General features: G+C 41.5%; 1 protein-coding gene across 9 annotated transcripts in view; it reads left to right on the forward strand.

Annotated features, from left to right (window-relative positions):
- The first annotated feature begins 6 nt into the window (after positions 1-6).
- The window catches only part of osbpl9 (oxysterol binding protein-like 9), a 32000-nt gene continuing 9429 nt past the window's right edge, over positions 7-22577 (forward strand). For 3 of the 9 annotated variants that reach the window (XM_035647397.2, XM_035647398.2, XM_035647400.2), the window contains exons 1-9: positions 7-154; positions 2120-2170; positions 5424-5502; positions 13085-13161; positions 17402-17497; positions 17903-17950; positions 19107-19136; positions 19227-19277; positions 20480-20518. In XM_035647397.2, coding sequence (XP_035503290.1) covers positions 35-154; positions 2120-2170; positions 5424-5502; positions 13085-13161; positions 17402-17497; positions 17903-17950; positions 19107-19136; positions 19227-19277; positions 20480-20518 — 591 coding nt within the window. In that variant the 5' untranslated portion in view covers positions 7-34. Of the gene's footprint in view, positions 155-522; positions 622-2119; positions 2171-5423; positions 5503-8178; positions 8239-13084; positions 13162-14825; positions 15215-16331; positions 16487-17401; positions 17498-17902; positions 17951-19106; positions 19137-19226; positions 19278-20479; positions 20519-22577 lie in introns of those variants that run through there. The other 6 variants (XM_035647399.2, XM_035647402.2, XM_035647403.2 and 3 more) reach the window with 5 other exon arrangements.

Consider the following 22577-nt stretch of genomic DNA (forward strand, 5'->3'; position numbering starts at 1 on the left):
CACACCATATCCGACTCCTCCCCAACCGTAGCCTATGGTAAAGATGGCGTCCATCATGGAGGGGCCGCTTAGCAAGTGGACTAACGTCATGAAAGGTTGGCAGTATCGGTGGTTTGTGCTGGACTACAACGCCGGCTTGCTGTCATACTACACGGTACGTTCGTCCCCGCGGTCTGTAAACGCCGGAGTGACCCGCTCACGAGGTTGTAGGCGGTTATAAGTTGCCGCTGGGTGTCGGACCCGGGGGGAGAAGGGCCTTGTGTTTGTCAGGAGTTAGGAGTCTCAGCTGGCTCCAGGAGGCGGGTCTCCCGGCTGACAGATCCCACCGTTGACCAATAGGAACGGTGCTCTGAAACCAACTGACGAATCAGGTCTCGCCCTTTACTTTACACTTCCGCGTACTGAAAGCTAGCTTCGCGAAGCTAAGAGCAGAGATGCACAAACACGTCACGACGTTGTTGTGAAAAAAATCACAGCATAAGTTGAGAAAGTTGGCAATTATTTATGTAGGCGAGGTGACATTTGCCCCCGGTGGTTAATCAAGAGACGGAAGGTCGCTGGGTCGCTAGCCAAGTAGCTAACAAGACATCGCAGGCAAGAGGCAGTGGCTGTTCGTTATAGGTGTGTATTTGGTTCATTGCAGGCAAGAAACTGTCAGAATTACTGTTGGTGAAAACAAGTTGTAACTAAGAACATATCAACCTGAGTTGACCCGAGTCGTGAGAGCATTTTATTTATTGTGATATTGTTCACTTGTGCAGTTGTCAGTAGTTTTTCAGTAACTCCATTGTTTTATAAGGACATGGACCGTGTCAGACATCAACCAGATCCCTGGCTGTGGTTCTGTGTGAGATGAGACAGATACATGTAGATTATCATCAATACGTGTAACCAGAACAAACGGGCATCTAGTGGCACTTTCACACAGCATCTGATTTAGAGCTGAAACTGAAAGTTGATCAAGGGATCGACCATTTAAACCACTGGAATAATTGTCCGAGCAAAAATGCCAAGCACATGCTGGTTCTCAAATGTGACGATTCGCTGCCTTCCCTCTGATCTATCAATATTTCATTGATAAAATATTATCAATACGCTTTTCATGTGTCAAAAGTTGAGTGAGCATTCTAAAGAAAGACCATAGTGACTCAACTAAACATATCTGGATGGCTCCCGAAAGAGTTTAACATTGAATATGTAATGTTTTGCTCTTGGATACAGTGGTTAGTGGTATTAACTATTTTCTGACATTTTAAAGACAAAATGATGAGCAGAGAAAACAATCTGCAGAATAATTGACTATATAAATGTGTAGGTTAGTAGTAGCCCTAATCTCATGTATAAGAAAATGTATTAACATGTTCAATTGAGTGACAGAGTGATCTCCTCTTCACTTCATCCAGTATGTTATTTTCTTTTTTCATTTTCGGAACCGTTATTTTCAGATTTTTTCAAAACTGCTACATTGAAATCTAAACACGACTCGAGAGGAAAGACTCTTGACTCTCATACAAGGAGCAGAGACTCTTAGACTTCAGTTAGATCAAATTTATGTGAATGTCAATAATACCCTAACAACATACAGGACAACCGGACAAAATGTACAGTTGACCATTTGCAGTTAGCCTTGTGCATAATAAGGGACAGGTCTGTTGTAATCTCCTAAAACTGCTTCATGTTCAGTTTTCATAACTTGACAAAAAATAACTCCATCCCACAGATGTGCAAAGTATCTTAAATTATGAGCATTTTCCATAGCAGACATGTTGGTTAGGCATAATAGAGAAAGCACAGGCGTTTCTAATAGCATTAACAACCTCTCTGTTCTTTTCAAGTGACCTAATAAGACAAGTGACAGGGAGACAGTGAGCACATCACCAGGACCCTGAAGAGGAGGCAATTAACTTCATTAGAAACTACTGTGCTTTTTCTTTTGTGACATGACATGCTTTCTTCAGCCTAAAAGAGCCTGTTCAAATAATCTCCTTTTGCACTATCTAGCATAGGTTTAAGGATAAGTAATACAAAAAAATAAGGAAGTTAAGTTAATGTCTTCCCTCTCCTGCAGTTCATACTGTACACTGACTCCCTTTTTATTTGTTCTTTTGTTTGTTTACAGTCAAAGGACAAGATGATGCGAGGATCCAGAAGAGGCTGTGTGCGACTCAGGGTAAGTTTCTGAAGCTCAGGCCTGTAACGACACTTGACTTCAATACATGAGATATGAGCGTACTCTGCATGCCTAGCTTTGTTGCTCACCTACTTAGCCAGGTATTTGGAAGAGCTCCCACATGTTTAAGCCGTGGTTGTTTTGAGTGCAGTCCTACACACCTATATATAACTTTCGGGGTCATATTCATACTCTACTACTTCTTCTACTTCTACTTCGCATTTAATCGTTTACGTCCGTGCATGGCGTTAAATATCGCTGCCGCAATAAATTGTGGGGCGTCTATATCTCCTTACTCTCACAAAGGAAGCTCCAGTGTACCCTATGCTAAAGGAGATTGGAAAGGAAGCATTGAAGCTACTTTCCTATGCATTTAGAGAATCCGAACAGCCCTTATCATGGCTGCTGATCAAACCCCAAGATTTAGGAAACTTCCTAACCCGATTTGACAATTCGACCTCACCCCTGGTCTATGCCCTTGCAATGTGTTTTCAGTACCGATGGATGTTCACTAGATGGCAGCAGTTGTCCTACCGCAGTATTAGCTTTACTATTTGAGCAAGGTAAAGGTTTTTCGAGCAACCAGTCCTTAATTATTATTATCCAAAGAAAAACCTCTAATTTCCTGAAAAAGGAGCACGTTGTGTTTGTGCATAAAGAAGTCAACACAGGACCAGGGTAGGAATAAATACATTGGCTTCACCTCTTACACAGTCCTCTCAATCACTTTCATTGAAACAGCAAGGTCAATTCCTTTGTTTTCGTTGTACACTGAAGACAATTGGGTGTAGGTTCAAAAGATTAACATGAGGCAAAAGTTCCGAAATTCAGCTTTTGGTACAAAGTGGTGCTATGACTTGAGTTGTTTAACACACGTGGATGCAAATAATAGAGAATAAGAGCTGAAAGTATGTCATATTCCGGTTGGATCCTAAACCTAAATGTCTTCAGTGTACAACAGAACGTAATCTTAACACACTCTGGATTTAATTTCTCTTTCCTTATTGAAACATCTGCTCCTGGGATTTGAGAGCCAGCAGTGAATCTTGTAGACGTGTCATTCAATATAAGATACCAGGGGGAAAGGGGGCTTTGACTTTTGGACCCCACTGTAGTTGCCTGTTACGAGAGGGTAAATGTCCAGATCAGTAATTTAGGCAATTATTTATTTGGCTGCCTTGCTGTGTTGTTCGACATTATTGATGCAACCCTCCTAAATTGTATACAACCAGAAAAGGTAAGTTAACATGTCAAATGTTGCTGTGTTTTTGTGGTAGTGGCGTTCCATGAGAGTGTAGGTTGTGAGATTTCGTGAATTTCAACAGAAGCCGATTTGAAAGCCACATTTATACCACCACACACGTTTTAGATCTCACTACAGGGAGGAGGTTTTTCCTGAAACTACCTGAAAAGAGGATCCAGCATTATTTGTGGTAGGCATGGTGCAGAAGTTTCGGTCAGAGCTGGATCATTGTGATAAAATTACAGTAACTACGGTTAAACTGCAGTAAAAATGATATCTATCATGGAGCTGAAAATGGTGATGACCATTGAAAGTATTCCTTGCACTTGTACTTTGTTGTTTTACAACTTTGAATCTGGCTGTTTGGGTTTAGACCTGTGAAACAGATCAATCAACAGAAGAAAAAAACAGCACATTAACGTGAAAATATATCTACAAATTATAGAGATTTGTTTTTACTTCTACACTTTTGCTAACTTTATGCTTTTAAAGGAATAAATAACATCATCATAGTCTGTTTTGTTTGTTTGTTATCTCTGATCCCTGTGTCATCAATTGTGCCAGAACCTCAGCTGACTGTGGCAGTTGCAAGTTTTTTTTTTCTCTCACAGGCTCTCTGTGGCCCTGCTAAACCAGGCATGCTTAGTCTTGTTTGAAATAACAATGTAGCCATGACCTCTAATGTAATGTCATGCTGGTTTTCGTTGGATTTATTTTCAAGTGCCAAAGTACCTGTCTCTTCTCACATGTCCAATCTCTTCCATCAATCATTACTATCGTTTGTTAGTTTTTGTTGACCCTCTATCATGAAATGTTGAACTTTATGGTAATTTATGAAGCCATACTTTGTGGTCAGCAAAAAGAAACGTCTTTAATGGTCCTTTTAGGCAGACCAAGTAACAGTTAACATTAGCCCCACTAACTACAACCTGACAAATGCTTATCAGCCTATCACTATCTCATGTGTTGTCCTATGTATCCCCACATGGAAGCGTTTTCCCCCCCAGAGCATAATGCAGAAAAAGGTGAATAGTTAATTTTCCAACAATTATTACTGGAATTTATATCTGAAATCAGTTGTCTCATTCATACGTCATAAGTCATATTTAAGGCAATCGTTCATTTTTCCTCACCTAACTTTAAATCAGCTTGTATCTGATAGAATGGGCTCTCCTGTAAGATAACATGGGAAGTTCAGAAAAAATACATTCCAACTGTATATTTGTTATTAATTTGTTGAGCCTCATTACTACAACACATTACAAGAGACTGATACACGACCACTTGTCGCTATTCCTTTAAATTTTCTGAAGTAACTGACTATGCTCTGTGGACTTTCTTTGGAGCAGCAGGGACCACATCTAGCTTGTTATGATTGTGTCATGTGATGTGACTGTTTGTCAAAAAAAATTCTAAATTATTTTAACACTTCAAAAAATATCCTCACACAACGTGCCTGGAAAGTGTCACTTTTCGAGAGCTGTTTTACTGGACTACCGGGTGTTTATATTATTATATATATGGTTGTTGTAATTTTTATTATTCGTAGGTTTTGGGTTTATTTACGGAAAGAGTCACGCCCTGTTTCTGTTGCTAGGAGCTAATGCCTCAACTAACCGGCAGGCCACTTCTCTGCAGTCGGCTGCTCGCTGCTGGTCCCCCGTGTCTGTTTCTCTCCACCCTTCCCTGCCTGTCGCTTCCTCTGCTCTCCCATATCCCTCCTCCCCTCTTCCCTTCTCCACCGTGTCCCATAAGGCTGCACTCGTATGCGTGGGTGCGTGTTAGACGAAACAAAGTGAGTATGAGAAAGACATAGGAGCTTTATAAAAGAGAGGGACTAAGGTGCAGTGATGGATCAAAGGTATTTTACAAAGGGGGGCTGCAGAAACACATGGAGGGCATTTGGATAGCGATGGAAAGTAGAGTATGACGTGTCCTACTGTCTGCTTCTCTCTCTCTCTTCTCTTTTTATTTCTCTCTCTCTCTCTCTCTCTCGCTCTGTTTGCCCAGGGAGCTGTGATCGGCATTGATGACGAGGACGACAGCACATTCACCATCACTGTGGACCAGAAGACTTTCCATTTCCAAGGTGAGGTGTCCCCCTTTTAATTTTGCTCTCTGTCTGCCTCTCCCCCCTCTCTGCTGTGTTTCCATCACTGGCGTTCTTTCTTTATGATCTCTTCACATCCATCCCCGTTGTCCATTTACTCTCTCACTTACTCTCTCTCCCTCACTCATGCCTCTTTCCCTCCCCGCCTTTTGAAGACTTGGATTGGTCTGCTCTAATGGCAGGAAACACATGCACACAGGCATCTAGACGATGTCAAAGCATGCCCTGCGCATTCAAGCCTTTTCTCCACGATCCGGGAAGTTGGACTGACACATTTTTCTATAGATAAACAAGATTTGCTCCACTACAAGCTAGACAGATTGCTCTGGAACAGAAAAAGCAAGTAAGGCTTTTTTTTCTCCGTCTCCTGACTGTGACTGAGGAGGAAGATTGCTGCTTGTTGTGCAGCTGAGCCTCTGGGAATAAAAGGGAATACTGCTGAGCTGGAAGCTGAGCTCAGGTCTTGTCTTGTTGCTACCACTGTTCGCCCTTCAGTACACTGCTGCCACCGCTCGCTTGCTAACAACCAGTCACTCCATAGGGACAGGATTGGCTACAACATCGGCCCCCCCTCCCGTCCTGCCAACCCTTCCCTCCTTCTTTTTGGCTGGGAGCTGTCCAGTCCAGTGCACCACAGACATCCTTTTTTTTACTGTCACGCCACCAGGTCTTTAACTAACCCCTTCCACCTTTCGTTCATCTCTGTGCCCCACCATCTGTCCAGTTGTATCCATTTTGCCAACACCAAACCCCTCACACTCCATCGCCAGCACCCTCATCCATTCACCTCCTTCTTGAGGGCCACCAGCCATAGTTAATGGGGCCCCCACCCCTTTCACCTCCTCCATGCCCTCCCCCATGTCTGTGTTCCGAAGCTGTATGCTGTGGTTCTACAAACGCAAGGGTAAGAAGAAAACCACGCATGTCTCATGGTCCGCTTGCATGCCAGAGTGTAAGTGTCGAGCGCAGGCGATGTGTGTTTGTCTTCTGGGATGTACAGTCAGGGTGGAGCAGTACAGTATGCTTTGTAACAGTTTTTTCTATGGAGGTTCAAGGACAGTTTATAGCTGTGATTGTTTCATAGACTGTTTAGTGGCCATGAAGTATTACAGAGGGAAGAGTGTCTGCAGCGTCCCATGTTAGCCATATGTTTGTACAGACCGTGAGTCATTTAGACAAGGATATTTGTTCTATCTGGTGTTTGTCCTCTTCATCATGTGCTTAGCTACTTTAGCTAAACAATGATGTAATCTTTTTTTCCCTTCAGGAAGGTGACAACGGTATGAATGTTTTAACCATGTGATGCTTGGTTGGATATTATCTGAATCACCTGAGTGAGAGAGCAGGATAACATCAGCAATGTATGCAAATGCGATTCTAATTAGTGAGTCCAAATTTGAGAGCATTATTCAAAATCCTCCATTAATGCTGTCACGGGGGAATTCATTTCAGGCAGGAGCTTGCTTAAAAAGGCAACGCAGACAGCAAAGAAGACTACACATGTGTTGTAAATATGACTCAATTAAATTAGAATGTGAAAATATTCATATTTATATACTTTTTGATGATTTAAAGCAGCACATCTTTGTACAGGACACTGTCAACCTGTGCGGCCCCGTGAACATCTTTTTGTTTGAGAGAAAACCATTAAATTTCCCTGTGAGACACATATGCTCTGCAGATACACAGACGAGCACGATATCATCTCACCTGTCCCCAATGGGCAAACAGGCAAAAACATACACACTAACTTTTCTGGAGGTGATTCTGGAAACATCCGTGGTTTGCTTGGATATGAAGAGATGCACAGGATGTTGGGCAGGAGGAGATTTCTATGTTGTTGTAAAACGATTGTGTTAAAAACACCACTTGTTTTTCACTGTGTACACTCTGACATTAGCAAACAAATATACTGACCTGATGAAGTGAATCCTTATTGGATTCCTCTATAAAGTCTCTAAATGCCGTGTACATAAGTCTTTTAGTTTTGAGAGGTATCACACTCTTCACTATGCACCTAAACAAGATTTGGAGTGAAAGTATTTGAACTGCAATTTTTTCTCATCCTCTCATAACCATCTGACAGTGTAACTGCGTTTGGCTGCTTGTCAAAAGTTTGGTTTGGGTTGACGTCTGCAGAGGGCTAACTGTCCCAGTGTCAGCTGACTGAGTTACTGTAGTGCTTAGTTTCCTCTCTAGCTCTAGCTGTTTGACAGATTCCCTCCATGGTTTATTTCTGCAGTAAAGACGCTCATTAATTTTCACTTGTCTTAATTTGTTTTCCTCTGCGGCTGTAGGACGTGTGAAAGCAGCCTTCTGAAACTCCTGCAGGTTAAACTGGAGTAACCAAATGCTTTTATGGCTAATTAACTCTAGCCCCGCAACATTAAGGCTACCAATGACCCATAATGCAACACCATATTTAGGTGCATTAGGTCTGATAAGCTGAATCTCAATGTTAACCCTTAAGTCTCAAGCCCTGAATCCTCACAGACTTACTGTAACTGACATCAGCTGTTAAGTGAGTGTAAGAGGCAGCAAAGTCTCCACATGGTATGAAAAGGAATGAGACGGCAAGTTGCACCATATTACGTTTCCTTGACATAGCCAAAATATTGTGGCTTAATTTGGCAATTGTGGGTTCTTTTTTTCCAGGTGCTTGAGTGAGCGACTGCCTGACATCACCAGGTTCTTGTCTGATGGAGAGGATGAGAGGTCATTTTTTAATGATTAATTTGCTTTTCGTTCATTCAGTACAGTTGACACACTCATAAAATGCCTTGTTGCTGCACCTGTGCATTATAATGGTAGAAAATACACTGCTTTATATATAAGCTGGTGCATGGGCAAGGTATGGATTATGTGATTGGTAGTAGAACATCACTGCAAAGACTCCGAGCTGTTAAAACAAACCAGCACAATGGAGTAATTGTTACCATTTACCAGCTTTTGAATTTCCAATGATCAAAATGTCTGCCCATACACAGCGCATCACCAAATAGGTTTTGTGTAATGGTGTAAAAAATTTTTTAAAAAAAGATAATTTGTCATGACACTTGATCTTATGGGACAGTCCAGCTCACGGGTTGAAGTGTAGTTCTGAGCCAGCTCCCCGCGGTGTTAGCCTGGAGTGCAGCTCTGTACTGTCTATTTACAGAATCATTCATTATTTATCAGCCCCTCTTCCCCCGGCAGTGCATCAGAGCTGTCTGAGAGCCCTTCAGCTTCCTCTGGTCCTCTCTGCTCTCACTCTCCTCCTCTTATCTATAGTAGCTATCAATCTCTTGTCTTCTCCTCCCTCTCTGTCAGGCCGCCCAGCCTGAAAGCACCAGTCCATGATAGACCCCCCCCCCCATGCTCTCTTTCTTGTCTTCTCGCTCCAGGGTCCTTCCTTACCTCAGAATAACTGTTCTTTCAGGGCTGCAGTCTAGACCTGTATATTTAGAAATATATTCCCGCATGATTTAGTTGATCCAAAGAAATCTGATGTGTTCGTCGGAGCTAAATCATCACCAATGCATCATAATTTCACTGACCTTGGGTTATAATTACAGTGAAATTTTCTTCTCAGCACATTTGGGCAACTAAAGTGACACAGTATCGACAGTTAGCCGTTCAGAGCATCAGTCCCTCTGACCTCCCATCGGAGCACGTACTGCAATATTTCATCAGCTTGTCTGACGATGGCAGGAACAGGAAACAGAGGGAAGGGATGAATAATTGAGAGAGGCCTTTTGGAGATGGGGAGGGGCATCACTGTGGAGAGAGGCTGAGTGTTGTAAAGGGAGATCTCTGAGATGGATAACCTGGCACCTGAGATGGGAGGGTGAGGTTTTTCTTTGGAAAACACCACTACTGCATTTAGCCTTATTTGTTAGGTTCTCTGGACATATCTGTCTGTGGTAACTGTACTATTAGGATATTGTTTACTTGAAAATTGAATTTTCTGCAGGCTAGGGGACTAAAATGACCTGTAGCTTAATTGATGTGCATTTAGTAGTTTTAGATATCCAACACAATCTGTCAGATGTCAGTTGTTTATAGTCTGCTGAGCATCATCATAAAATTATATTGGACCAAAATTGAAATTACTTTACATGTGGATACAGGCTCATGCCAGGAGTTTGCCAACATATTGGTTTATTTATTGGTGTATTGCATTAAAACCCCTGGCAGATCAGACTATGTATGTAAAACATGCATCAGTGTCTTAAATACCAAGTTGTCCACAGCTTTGAACAGCACAATATCCTCTGTGAAGGACTCAGTCTCTTTTTTCCATCATTTGCTTCTTTTATCTAAATGTTTGTTTTTACTTCTCAGTCAGTGAGACCGGTTCATGTATCCGGACCTCATGACATACAGATGAGTTGTACCAACCTGAAACATTCTTGGCATATTTCTTTGGATGCTTCCTTTTTAAGGTGGTTGAATAGATTACCTACCTTTCCCGCAAAGTTTCCAGAAAACCTTGTTCTACGAAATTCCAGTCTGTCAAGTTCCGAACCACTGACACTCTACTGATGTCCCCCAGCTCCTCATCCACCATGATGCCAGCTCCCATTGAATTGTTTTTCAAATATGTCTCACATGATAGACAAGCACAGCGTAGCCATTTAATACGCAATCATTCGGTTAGTTTGTGACTGTCATGGTAGACGGAATGTATATGTTCCAAAATGTCACAATCACTGCAATTTGCTTAAAAAGTAGATTGTGGCTGCTTCAAGGTTGATCACTATATAAAACGATAGCCTACCTCTAGTTATCTCACTATGTAGGAGAAGGCCTCCCATACTATTGAACTCTTATAGGGTTGAAACAGCATCATAAATTTACAGTGTGCTCATAATGTCAGGTTGGTGTTGAGTTAAAGGGGGAAAAATTAACTTGCTGGCTTTTGGACTTTTGCCCTTTTTGCTCCCCTATTACATTTCATAAGAGCGGCAAAATGACATGTAACAAACCATTTAAACTTTATTTACTGTCCCAGAAAACAGTGTTTAAAGGTCCAGTAAGGACCAGTATATATATTCACTGTGAACTCAGAGACCAGTAAGATCTCCTAACTTCTTATTTCTTGACAGAAAATGGCCAGGAGTATTCTAGAAATCTTTAACCTTTGGAAAACTCAAACTCCTCCGCAGTCTTTTTTTTTAATGGCATCTTGGTTTCCTAACAACTAAATTCTGAATAACACTTGTTGGATTGCAGGATATCTACTGTTACACATCCTCCTCCCCTTCTCTGGATCAAGAAAAGTACTACTAGTTGTACAAGTATCTATTCTTCACTCCCCTCTTCAGGCTCTGCACCATTGGTTACAAAGCCTTCAGGTTACAGTAGGTGGCCCTAACCTCTGGAAAGTTCTCTCTTGAAAGGCGCTTAAAAAGACATTATTATTATTATTATAACGACTACTACTACTACTACTACTACTACTATAGTTCAGTGCCTGTTGTGAACCTGTTGCAAATGAGTTGTGGATAAAGGCGAGGTGCGGACGTAAGAAGACATGTTTGACACGCTGCCCTGCTCCCACTACTGCACAAATGGCAGAGCGCTGTTTTTCTGTTTAATTCAAAGTTTATTAATATTATATATCGCTTGACCAAATCACTTCAAATTCAACACTGCACTTCCTTGGGCCCTTAACAGTACACATGCCAAGCGTGAAGCCGATAAGATAAACGGGTCTCGAGATATGTAAGCCACAGACAGCGATTCCTTGCTTTATAGTTGGTTGATGATTATTTTTATTATTAAGTTAAATGCTGCGAGGACAATTAACATATTGAGTAACAGTGGAGGGTCATGTCAGATGACAGCCACTGGCATGACATGGTGTGTCCCCTCATTTGACCTTTCCTGGAGTGTAAAACGTGTGTAAAATGTGGTTTAGATTTGAGCCACAGAGTTGGACAAAGATTGGACTTGTTCATACAGTTACAGTATTATTTGTTTTTTTGTTGACTCGCTGAGCTCCCACTACCTCTCTCCTGCCGTGAATAAAGCTAAACACGATAGCCACAGTAATCTGCTCCTCTGGAGAGTCTGACTGAGGGGGAAAGTGAGAGGGCAGTGAGGCGCTGTCTGAGTGGATTGGCCTGAACCTCGGCCGCCTTATAATGTCTTTAAAAGCTTTTCTGCCTCTCGACTAGCATGGCCATTCATCTGCTGCACCATCTTTTTCCAGCTCAATGAAAAATGACTCCTACACAGGATATAGTTTGCCAGCTAATTCAATGGCATATATCTTATTAAGTTCTTGTTTCAATGCTTTTAGAGCTATATATATATTTTTTTTTTTTGACTGTGATGGTCACCATTCACAACCACAGCAAAGCAGGTGTTGAGCTACTAGTCACAAGAACTGGAAAACTTTTAATACTTGTAAATACAGCCTGAGCTGATGGAGTCCACTTCACTATGTTCCATTTCATGGCAGAGGAAATATTATTGTATCCATGTACGTCATTGGCATTGAAACGCGTGCATGTGCCCTTTGCAGACTGTGTGTGTTACACATGTCGGGAGTTATGATGGTTCACTGTTTAATGTCACTGGCAGTGTGTTGGTCTCTGTCTTTGCTGTGAAGGTGCAGCCTCGTCCTGCTCCATTTCACAAAGTTTAAAACCTTATGCACTTTCCAAAGGTTATCCATCATCTACTACTCATGCACATCTTTTTTTGGGGGCTTGATACGTTTCTCGTTTAGCTGATAGTTGCAGATGATTGGCTTATTAGAGGGAGGGGTGGGGTATGTGTCACACAACCACCAGTTTTTGGCATTACATACTTTTCTCTTCTACATGTGTTTTGTGCCTACAATTATTTATGCCTTATTGAACTTCACTTTAAGATCATCTGGGTTAAGTGTATGATTAAATCTATCATATGAACAATAACTTTTTAAAAAGCAGTAAAACTAATCCATGCTTTGTCACTTAAACGCTGGATTGTTGTAATTCATTATTATCAGGCTGCCCTAACAAGTCTCCAAAGATTCTCCGGTCATTTCAAAATGCTGCAGCACGAACATTTACAGGGACTAGGAAAGGAGACGCGTCTCTCAGATGTTAGGCACCCTGTAAAAGTCAGAATAGAAATCAAAATCCTCTCCGACAAAGCATCCCAATGATCAGGCGCCATCTTCCAGATCATCCTCTCCAGATGAAAGAGGAGGATTAAAACTTTCCTTTATGATAAGAATCATAGTTGAGGTATTCTCAGGCTTGCCTTGACCCTTTCCCTTGCCAACATCCCTTGATGCAGCAAGCTCCTCTCTTCGCCTCTCTCTCCATCTCTACCCATTCATATCCCAATATACTGCTTGTTACTGTCCTGTCGCTCTATGCTGGTATTTCTGCCTCCACAGCAGCAAAGTTTGGATTTGTTATTGTAAATTGCCTACTGCCCCCATGATCCAACTCAACACCCACAACTACTGAAATGTATCCCTGAACAGGAAGTCACTTACTCATGTCATTTCACTGTTGTGATCCCATAAGTGTGTAACACAAATATAATGCTTACTCATTGGTTTTGTTTCTACCCTCAGCCCGAGATGCAGATGAGCGGGAGAAGTGGATCCACGCCTTAGAGGGAACCATCCTCCGTCACACCCTCCAGCTCAGAGTATGTAACCTTGTGTGTGTGTGTGTGTGTGTGTGTGTGTGTGTGTGTGTGTGTGTGTGTGTGTGTGTGTGTGTGTGTGTGTGTGTGTGTGTGTGTGTGTGTGTGTGTGTGTGTGTGTGTGTGTGTGTGTGTGTGTGTGTGTGTGTGTGTGTGTGTGTGTGTGTGTGTGTGTGAATTTACACACTTCACATGGCTCCGTTTGTCTAATCAATTCAGTATAACAAGAAAAAGTCGTTTGGCTGTGGGCCACAATTAGCATCTGTGGTCATAGTTTCTATTTACCATCCATTTTCCTGCTGATAAACATACTGTGAAGCCAGAGGATTGAGGTTTGGTGAAACCCTGAAGTGAAGATAAAGGCTACCTTGATATCAAAGCTTTAATCATGGGATTTTTATTGAGCCTCAGATTACATGCATTTGCATACACTATAAATCATTTATTGTGCTACAGCACAATACGCATATAATGACTCTCAAGTGTTATCAGCATCTTTTCAGCTGGGTCACTTGCTTTTATCCTTTATAGAGCAGTTGAGTCATTGATGAGTCTTGTCGGTGTAAATAAATGCAATAGATGAAAACCATCAGAGGAGTGATGAGCGCCCTGCACACCTCGACATGACATCATTTCTACCATATGATCATTAATTATTTTAAGTTTGTGCCTAAAGTCCTAGAGGAAGCAGATACCTAGAAAAATAACATTTTTGAATCTATACATGACGTCATTTTCTGACTTCATCATATAATGGGGATCATTTTGGGATCAATATAGATTGCTTCTCTAGCCCTTTATAAATTGGGGAGATGTCTGACCATATTTTTGGAGTTGCCAGACCATATTTTTGTTAAAATTGACCTTTTCACGATCAGCTCCAAAAATCTTCCCAAGTAATATTCATTAAATGTGGAGTTACAGCTATTAGTTACAGAGTTATTTTGTCCCCACACACACACACACACACACACACACACACACACAGATAGGGATGAAAGCAATACTCTGCTTGCACATCTACTCCAGAGTGCAGGGTAATATTGGTGACACTAATGTCACCATGAATGGTGAATATTACGGTAACATGTGGCTTAGCCTGGTATGGGGATCAGGATTTTCAGCTTTAAGGAAAGACTATTTAATTGCTGATTTGCTGGCAATGTTTTTGTTCCATTGACATTTGTCTTTCTTATTTTGTAGTACTAAGCTGAGGTGTTTTCTTTTCTGCCCTCCATTTTTCCCCCCTGTTCAACTTTTTTACCTGCTCTCCTTTCTATAAACTAACCCTTCATCCTTGTTCCCTACCATCATCACCTACAAGCAGTTCTTCCCACCCGTCTCCTCCTTTTCTCCCTCATGGCTGGCCCCTCCATTTGGTCCCCCTTCCTCTGTCCTTTTTCTGCCTTGCCTTCCTCTGTGGCAAATAATTCGGATGTGCTACGTGTGCCTGCCTGCACACACGCACGCACGCACATGCACTCGGACAAATTCAGCTTGGCAAGCTGCTGTCGTCGTTGCATCATGTGACCAAGCAGAAGCCAATCTGAAACCATCTACTGTGATCAACCAAACATGTCATTCCACTGCCACGGCCAATCGGTGTGGCTGTTAGTGCTTGTCCCTCCTAGCAATTGCTGCTGCTGCTTTGTGTGTTTTCTCTTCTGCCTGCATGAGAGGAAGTGTGCCTTTCCTGCCAGGGGAGGGACCTGGATTAACTCAACTACATACCAAGCGCTCAGCTGATAACTGTCGCTGAAGGATAAATTGTAGCCAGGCTGGCTGCCCAGCTAACACACAGTCTGAAGGCTGCTGTGGTTTATATTGGCAGACTGCAGAGGGGAACAAGAGGAGGAGATTGTTTTCTGTTTCTGTGTGGGGGAGGAGGGAGAAGGAACGCTAACTTTTACACAAGCTGGTGGTTTGTTGCCGTAGGAGGAGATACACTGAATATCGAAGACAGAGAAGAAGAGATAATCATTTGTGAAGGCTAAATGGCCTGATGGGAGCGATGTACTAGGTTTAACGCAGCATGTCCATTGGAGCGAGGCACCCAGTAAGTAAAACACACACACACACAGACACAAACAAAAAAAATGCCACTGCACCATAGCGAGGAGAAGTTAATCGGCTGCAGTGCGCTGCTGGGGCATCAGCATTTCAAAGTGGGTCACTGCGTGGAAAGACAAATAGAAATGGCCGGGGAGGGGGGGGTGCAAGAGTCTGGGGTCAGTTGGCTGGGTTTGTTGGTGTTTGTGTGGGTTTTAGAGTTTACAGACGACTCTGAATTATTTCGGCCATGTCACACTCGCGCACATACACAGGGAGTCTGTCCGGTGGGAATGAGTGGGAGTGGGAGGTGCGGCAGACGTCTGGGAATATCTCAGGAACAGCGCAGAAGTGAGCAGTATGTAGTGGTGTTATGGTGGCTGTTTATAAAGCAACTTATCAGCTCCGTCTGTAGAAAACACTCCCCCTCGAGTAAGTGTGTTGACAAAACATGAGATACTGTGCTGTTGGTAATTAATGGGACTCTAGTTTTTGTTTTCACTGTGTCATCCTCTGCTTAAATGATTTCCTCAGTTTTTTGGGGGCATATGTTCAGGCCTATGAGGCAAACAGGGCCAGTTCCACACATGTATATATGTTTATTTTTGTGTTTTGATTCAGCTCTTCTAGTGTTTGTACATTTAATCTCATGGTATTTGGTATTTTGGGAGATTTTATGTTATTAGGTTGTTTTTTTTTTAGTGCCATTTTGTAAATACTAATGTTGGAGTGGGTTTGCAGATGGTAGTTAATCCTCACTGCAACACTATGAAATTTGACCAAGGTGGATCTTATGCCGTAAAGTTTTTAAGTCTACTTCCTGTATGTACAAAGATGTTTTTGTGTCGCTCTGTGTTTGGCTTTGGTTTAGTTTTTGTTTTAAGTAAAGATTATCATGATGTCATGCCTTCCCATTAAGACAACAGTGTTTTTCCAGTGTAATATGAGTAAATTACCAGACACAGAATTTGCTGACACTTAAGATTTAGATTAAGATTTTTGCTCAGATGTTATGTGGTCAGCTAGACTTCTCAGTCGCGCTAGCGATGAAAGAACCTTTGATCCTTTGAGGAAGTTTGGCCAGCTGACACCAGGCTTCATGGCTGTTGAGTTAACTCAGACTTTGTTCTCTATAAAGCGAGCATGTTTTCACAGTTTAAACTTTGGCAGGTCTCAGGTTGAGTAAATGGCTTTTCTTCACGTTCCTGTGAGAGCAGGAAGAAAGGGACACGGCAGCTTTCGGCACCGCAAGTCCGAAGCAGCAGTAGCATCAAACGCGGTTAGATAAGAGCTTGATTTTCTAACAAGACATCTGTTTGAATCGAGCAGTTTAACTACTGCTCGATTCAAACAGAACTTTTTACGTGTTAGAGGTTTTTTCAACTGCCGTGCAGCTGTAAATTGCATTGACACGCTTTTGTCATCTGACTGATTTGTCGTAGAGCTTTTATCGTTGTGTCCCGTGTCTAGTAACAGGCACCAGGATTTAATATGGGCAGATTTTTAAAGGAAGTCTTCTTCTTTCTTTTTTTTTTGTATGTGTGCGCTTATCTGCCCATTTTCCTGCTTTTGGTTTTGTTTCATAGCCGACCACATTGCTCTGGGTTTGCGGGTGAGCTCAGACAGATGCCGGGTCATGTCTGTTCTGCCAACGGTCTCATGATTATTATTGAAGAGATTATGTGATGAAATTGTCTGTGCCCATGTGTAGTGGGTGGTGTAGTCTGTTTCTGATGGTGTTATTAAGAATGAATTTCCCTCTACCCTTTAACACATACTTCTCTGTCGGTAGCCAGATTATCTTCAGTCTTGATTTTCTGATTTAGTTTTTTTGAAGCCCGAAATTCGCTGGCCTCCAGGCCGACAGGCAGACAGGCAGACAGACCTGCTGGCCTTTCATTTTGGCTCGGCTTTAAACAATAGTATTCATATCTCCCCCAGTACAGTACATTGCTGGAAAACTCTCTGGAACTGTTGATGTTTCTGTCAACCCTTTTGTGTAACAGTTTACAGAGCCCACCTGGCCCGGAGGTGACAGACCAAAACCTTTTTAATGAATATTAATTCATGGGTTATATGTGAATACATGGCCTGGAATAGTGCTGATGTGAATATGCAAATACCGGCACTGTGTTTAACATGGATTTAGTTATGGCTGGACTTATGCTGAGCTGTTTTGTTTCTTCATCCTCAGGAGGCTGAGACAGGATTTGTTCCGAGTGTTCAAGACTTTGATAAGAAGCTCGCTGAAGCGGACGCCTACCTACAGATTCTGATTGACCAGTTAAAGGTAGGACTCAACCAGGAAACACATGTCCATCCTTATCACCGCGTTTGCTGTAATTCACAAGCTCATTAAGATGCTGTAATTATGGATTGTCCTCCACTCACATTGAAGTGTTTGGCTAATGGTCATGTTGAAGAAAAAAATCACATTCCAAATTATATATGGCATCATAAAATGTATGTAGAATTTCTTGCATTTGAATCTAAGTCATGAGATTCATCTTCATCTTATTCCTCTAATTAGTTGCTGGTTCACTCTGCTCTTGAAAAAATATTATTGTGGTAGTATGTTGATAAAGCAGAGAACCAGCTAAATGAGTGAGTGCCCTCACTTCATCTGAAGACACGTCCTCTGTGCAGATTCACATCCCAGCTCATATTCCATTCCCCTGTTTTTCCTCTCACACAGCTGTTTGATGAGAAGATCAAGGACTGCAAAGAGGATGAGTCACGCAGAGTGAGTACCAGCAGAGCTGCTCTGTCCTTGTGTCTTGGCTTTCTGGTCCGTGTTCTCGCTGTCATTAGAGCCTAACAGCGGGGCAAACACCCTGACATGCAGAGCTGTCGTTCAGACTTTGATAACTGTGTTTGTCCGTTTTAAGCCATCTGAATATTTCTAAAAGGTAAAAAAGAATAATCATACATTCATGACCTAGTTCTCAGCATTTGTGTTGAGAGAGTAAATGTAAGTCTTTTTATTTGAGTTACTAACAAGATAGTTCTATATAAATCATTCTTATGTTTTACTAAAACCATACAACAATTGCCCTCAACAGACTAAAGAGCTGCAACTAATCTTTTGATCAGTTGATCAATATGCAAATTTTGTCTTGATGTATCAGTTTGTCTATACAATTTCATAAAATAATAATAATGCTCATTAAAATCTCCCTACAACATTTGCAGATGAAAGATATTCCGTTTACGATGATTAGAAGAAAAACAGAGAAAAGCAGCATATCCCCACATTTGAGAAGCTAGAACCAGAGAAGATTTAGCATTTTTTCTTGAAAAAACTCAATTTCCAACTTGTTTGTTATATTTTTCTTTAAATTAGCTCATAATTGCAGCTCTGACTGACTATCACAGCTGTCCCATCAAGTCTATGTGACACATTGCATGCTTGTCAAAACTTGTAATTAAGGAACTGTTGCTCGAACCACTATACACTAATTATAGTTTTTCTAACTTACGTTAGGGATGAACATTACAGTTGCATTCCTTGTTTTTCAGACTACCAACTAAAAATTAGTAAGAGAGTAGGAGTATTCAGTTCTGTTGACAGACGCAGTTGAGTTTCAGGATGTATTAGTAGCCTCTTGTTTTGTTTTCCAGCTGTTATGTGATTCACTTCCTCTCTGACATTAACACAGTTCTTTATCACTTTGGCTTGTTGCTGTGACCTGACACTTCACTGTGGGAAACTGTCTTGTTGAACAAAAATGAAGAAGAAATGCTGCTTCATCAGTTGAAGTCTATCACTTCTATGTTTTACAGTAGTTGGGCTTTATTTGCTGTTCAACTGGCTGAACCAGCACCTCTGCTTCTGAAGCTTGTATTTGTATTTCATCACTGTTGGATCACTGTTGATCTCTTTTCTCTTTTATTCACAGAAAATTGAAAATTTGAAAGAGACTACTTGTGTAAGTCAGAACTTAACACGTTTTCCTTCCTAACGTTCCGTTTAGGCTGTGAGCTCTTGGTTAATAAATTCCTTTCTGTTTCTCTTTCAGAGTATGGTAGAGTCCATCAAGCACTGCATTGTACTGCTGCAAATTGCCAAGGTAAACGCCTTATGAGCACATTTGATTCATTTGTAGCTTGGTCTGCCATTTCACCGTAATCGTTGTTCTTGTGAGACCACGTCATGGTGCACTGTGTTACTGTGTGTGTGTTTCTGGGATAGTTCCCTGCTTATAGTCACTCTCTGGGCCGGTGGTTAAAGAGGGTGTAGCCCAGTATTTTTTCATCACATGTTCCATTCAGCCCTTTGAAAGGAAGTGGAGCAATCATTTCTGCTTCATGTGGTTTTTAGGTGAGACTTGAAGCTCTCAGAACATTTACATTGGCTACTTACATTGGTTACTAAATGCAGCTTTGTGTCAGTTCTGCTTAAGTCCATGCACGAAAAAAACAAAAATCAATTGGCAGGTTATTAAAGGTTTGTCAAAATCGATAACAGCCAACCTAGAAAATGACAAAAGACCTGATAAACAGAGGAGCACAAGTCTTGTGTATGATCTAAATACCATTTACATGGTAAGCTTTATGACTGCACAGAAAGTCATGATTATTCTCCAGGATGTAGGTGTAGCTGCTTCCTTGTCAACAATTAAGAGACGACTTCATGACCATAACCTCAGAGGATTCAACACAAGATGCAAACCCAAACTCAAAAACAGAAAGGCCAGGTTGCAGTTTGCAAAAACACACACAAGAAAAACGTCTGATTTCTGGATCAAAGTTCTCTGGACTCCACCTCATCTGTTAAACATGGCGTGGTTCTGTTATGACTTAGGGACATATGGCTGCCACTAGAACTGGCACACGGGCATTTATTGATGAAGGAACAGGGTGAATGTAGAAGTGTACTTGAACATCCTGTTGTCCGATTTAGTCAAATGCATCGGAATTCATTAGACAACATTTCATGATTCTGCAAGACGATGAATCCAAATGTACAGCCAAAGAACAAAAACTGTAAAACTGTCCAAATACCTACAGTCTTCTTGACTGTAAATTACTTTACAGATTTAAATAAATAAGCAATCCTGTCCTTACTGACAGTGAGAGAAGCGACAGGGGATTTTACCATGTGATGAAAGGATTACTGCATGTGGCAAGTTGGTGATTTTTATGAAGCGCCATGTGATAAGAGGGATGGTTGTCGTTGCTCTCGACACCACAGATGCTCAGGATGCTTTATGAAATGACTCTTGAACCTTCCTGCATACGTAGTCTAACACTGTCTTCTCAAAATTTTAAGGACCAAAGTAACGAACAGCAACACGCAAACGGACTTATAGTAAGTTTGACGTTCTCTGTCCATGACAAAAAAATGAAATCAAACAAACTGCTAACTTTCTTTTCTCGCTTAATCTTCTCTCCAGTGTAGAAAAGCAGATGAATCAGATCTCGCTAGTGCATGCTGTCTAACTCTAGAGATGAGCTTTGTCTCGAGCTCTTCTCCCTCACGTTTGCCATCTCTGTCCTATTGATTCAGTTGATAATTTCCTGATTTCATCTGGGATTTAAATTCTTTTGGCAATGGTTGGGAACTATTCTTTTCTTCATCAAGATACTAAATGTGTACATGTATATGTGTGTGTGCGTGAAAACTTGGCTGCAGAATGTGTATATGTATATAGACTAAACATGTGTGTTTGCATGCCTGTATGAGAGAGAATGTAGCACTTCACTTCAACCCCTAATTCACCATTGATTTATTGTGTCCATGCTGCCTGCTTATTGAACTACTGGGCACTAATAGCTGGAGCCATCAGGAGAACACTTTACCGGCTCTGCAGGCGTCCTTCTTTATGTCAAAGCCCACATCAGGAGTTTTGCTGCTTTCAGACATGCACTGAGATTTTCTTGAACTACTCCGGAGGGGATCTATGTGAGAACGCAAATGTTCTTATAGATATTTTCCAGAACTTTTCATGCCGCCTAGAAAGATTTACGGAAAGTGTCAAACTGATTCCATGTGAGAATACATCAGTAAAATCTCTGGAAGATTCCTGGCAAGCGAGTGGGCACTCTACCCGGCCGTCACCCCACACCTGAATGTTGCGGAAATTTTCCTGCTGTTCTGAACACACATCACCCTTGGATAATCCGTTGCTGCGTTCTTCATATGTGAACGATCAACTCCGGAAAATAACTGAATTCCAAGTCCCAATTTCCCAGACTTTTTCCAGAGTTCATGTCTGATGACCGCTTTATAGAGTGCAGCCTGTAAATGCAGTATTTTCAGCTGCCAATTCTCAAAGGAATTTTTTTTCTTTTCCAAACAGTTTTTGCTCACAACTGTATTTCCATGGAACTGAATAAAGAAAAAGACAAGGAACATAACCTAGTGGCTTCCTGGAAAGTAGAAAAATCTATCTAAAACTTTCCTTTATGCTTTGGAAATGGTAGCTACAATAATGTGAATGGGTTAGGTAAAGGACTGACATAAGGACGACCTCTTGTCTGATCCATGAAGCGAGAATCCCAGAGGGGCTGTACAGCTCGTAGGCCTGCACTGCTCTTATAGCCGACTTAATCTCACAATTATTAAGTACAGTATTACATGGTATAAATAGCGCTGCATAAGCTCTTTCTACACAAAACTGCACGTTTTTATATGCCATAAGCTTTGTGCTAACGATATCGCTGCAGCTTAAGAACATCTAAGTGTCCGTCACGTTGCCTGTGCCCTTGCAATGTTGAGAAAAGGATAAATGCACTGTTGACCTTTTCGAACAGTAGAAGCATGTTTGATTGACCTTGTCCAGCGTTGCCCTGCCAGAGGACTAGAAGTCTGTTTGGTATTTATATGTCCAAATTATTTATTTCCTGTGCTTAGTTAAAATTTGCTCTGCTGCTCAGGCAACCTGCTAGTCATATTGTATTCACAAATTATTTTATTTTTTTCCATTAGACCATGTTTAAAGCAGTTTTTAGCTTTAACTCTTTCCATCCGCCCTCTTTTGCTTTATGTCTGCCATGCAAAGCAAAAGACTGGTCCCACTGTGACAAACCAATATTTCTGTAATTGGCTAAAATTAGTAGCCCTTGCCTTACTTTTATTGATTCACGTGGACAGGGGGAGGTAGAAAGGAAGGAATGGAGGAAGGAAGACGAGAATGAAGTTTGAACAGAAAGAAAATGGAGCTAAGATGTCAGACCAAGCATTTCTGCAAAAACATTTTCTATCTCTAATTGTCAACTTTCTGTCTGGTGACCGTTGTCATTTTTGCCAATTTTTGCCAATTATCTGGACGCAAAAAAACTCCTTTCAATATTAATAGCCCGGTTAGTATTTAAAGGAAAATATCCCTTTCAGAAAAACAATCTGGACTTCTTCTTTCAAAGTGGTC

The sequence above is a fragment of the Scophthalmus maximus genome, chromosome 13 (genome assembly GCF_022379125.1).
Source record: "Scophthalmus maximus strain ysfricsl-2021 chromosome 13, ASM2237912v1, whole genome shotgun sequence".
NCBI classification, from domain to species: Eukaryota; Metazoa; Chordata; class Actinopteri; order Pleuronectiformes; family Scophthalmidae; genus Scophthalmus; species Scophthalmus maximus.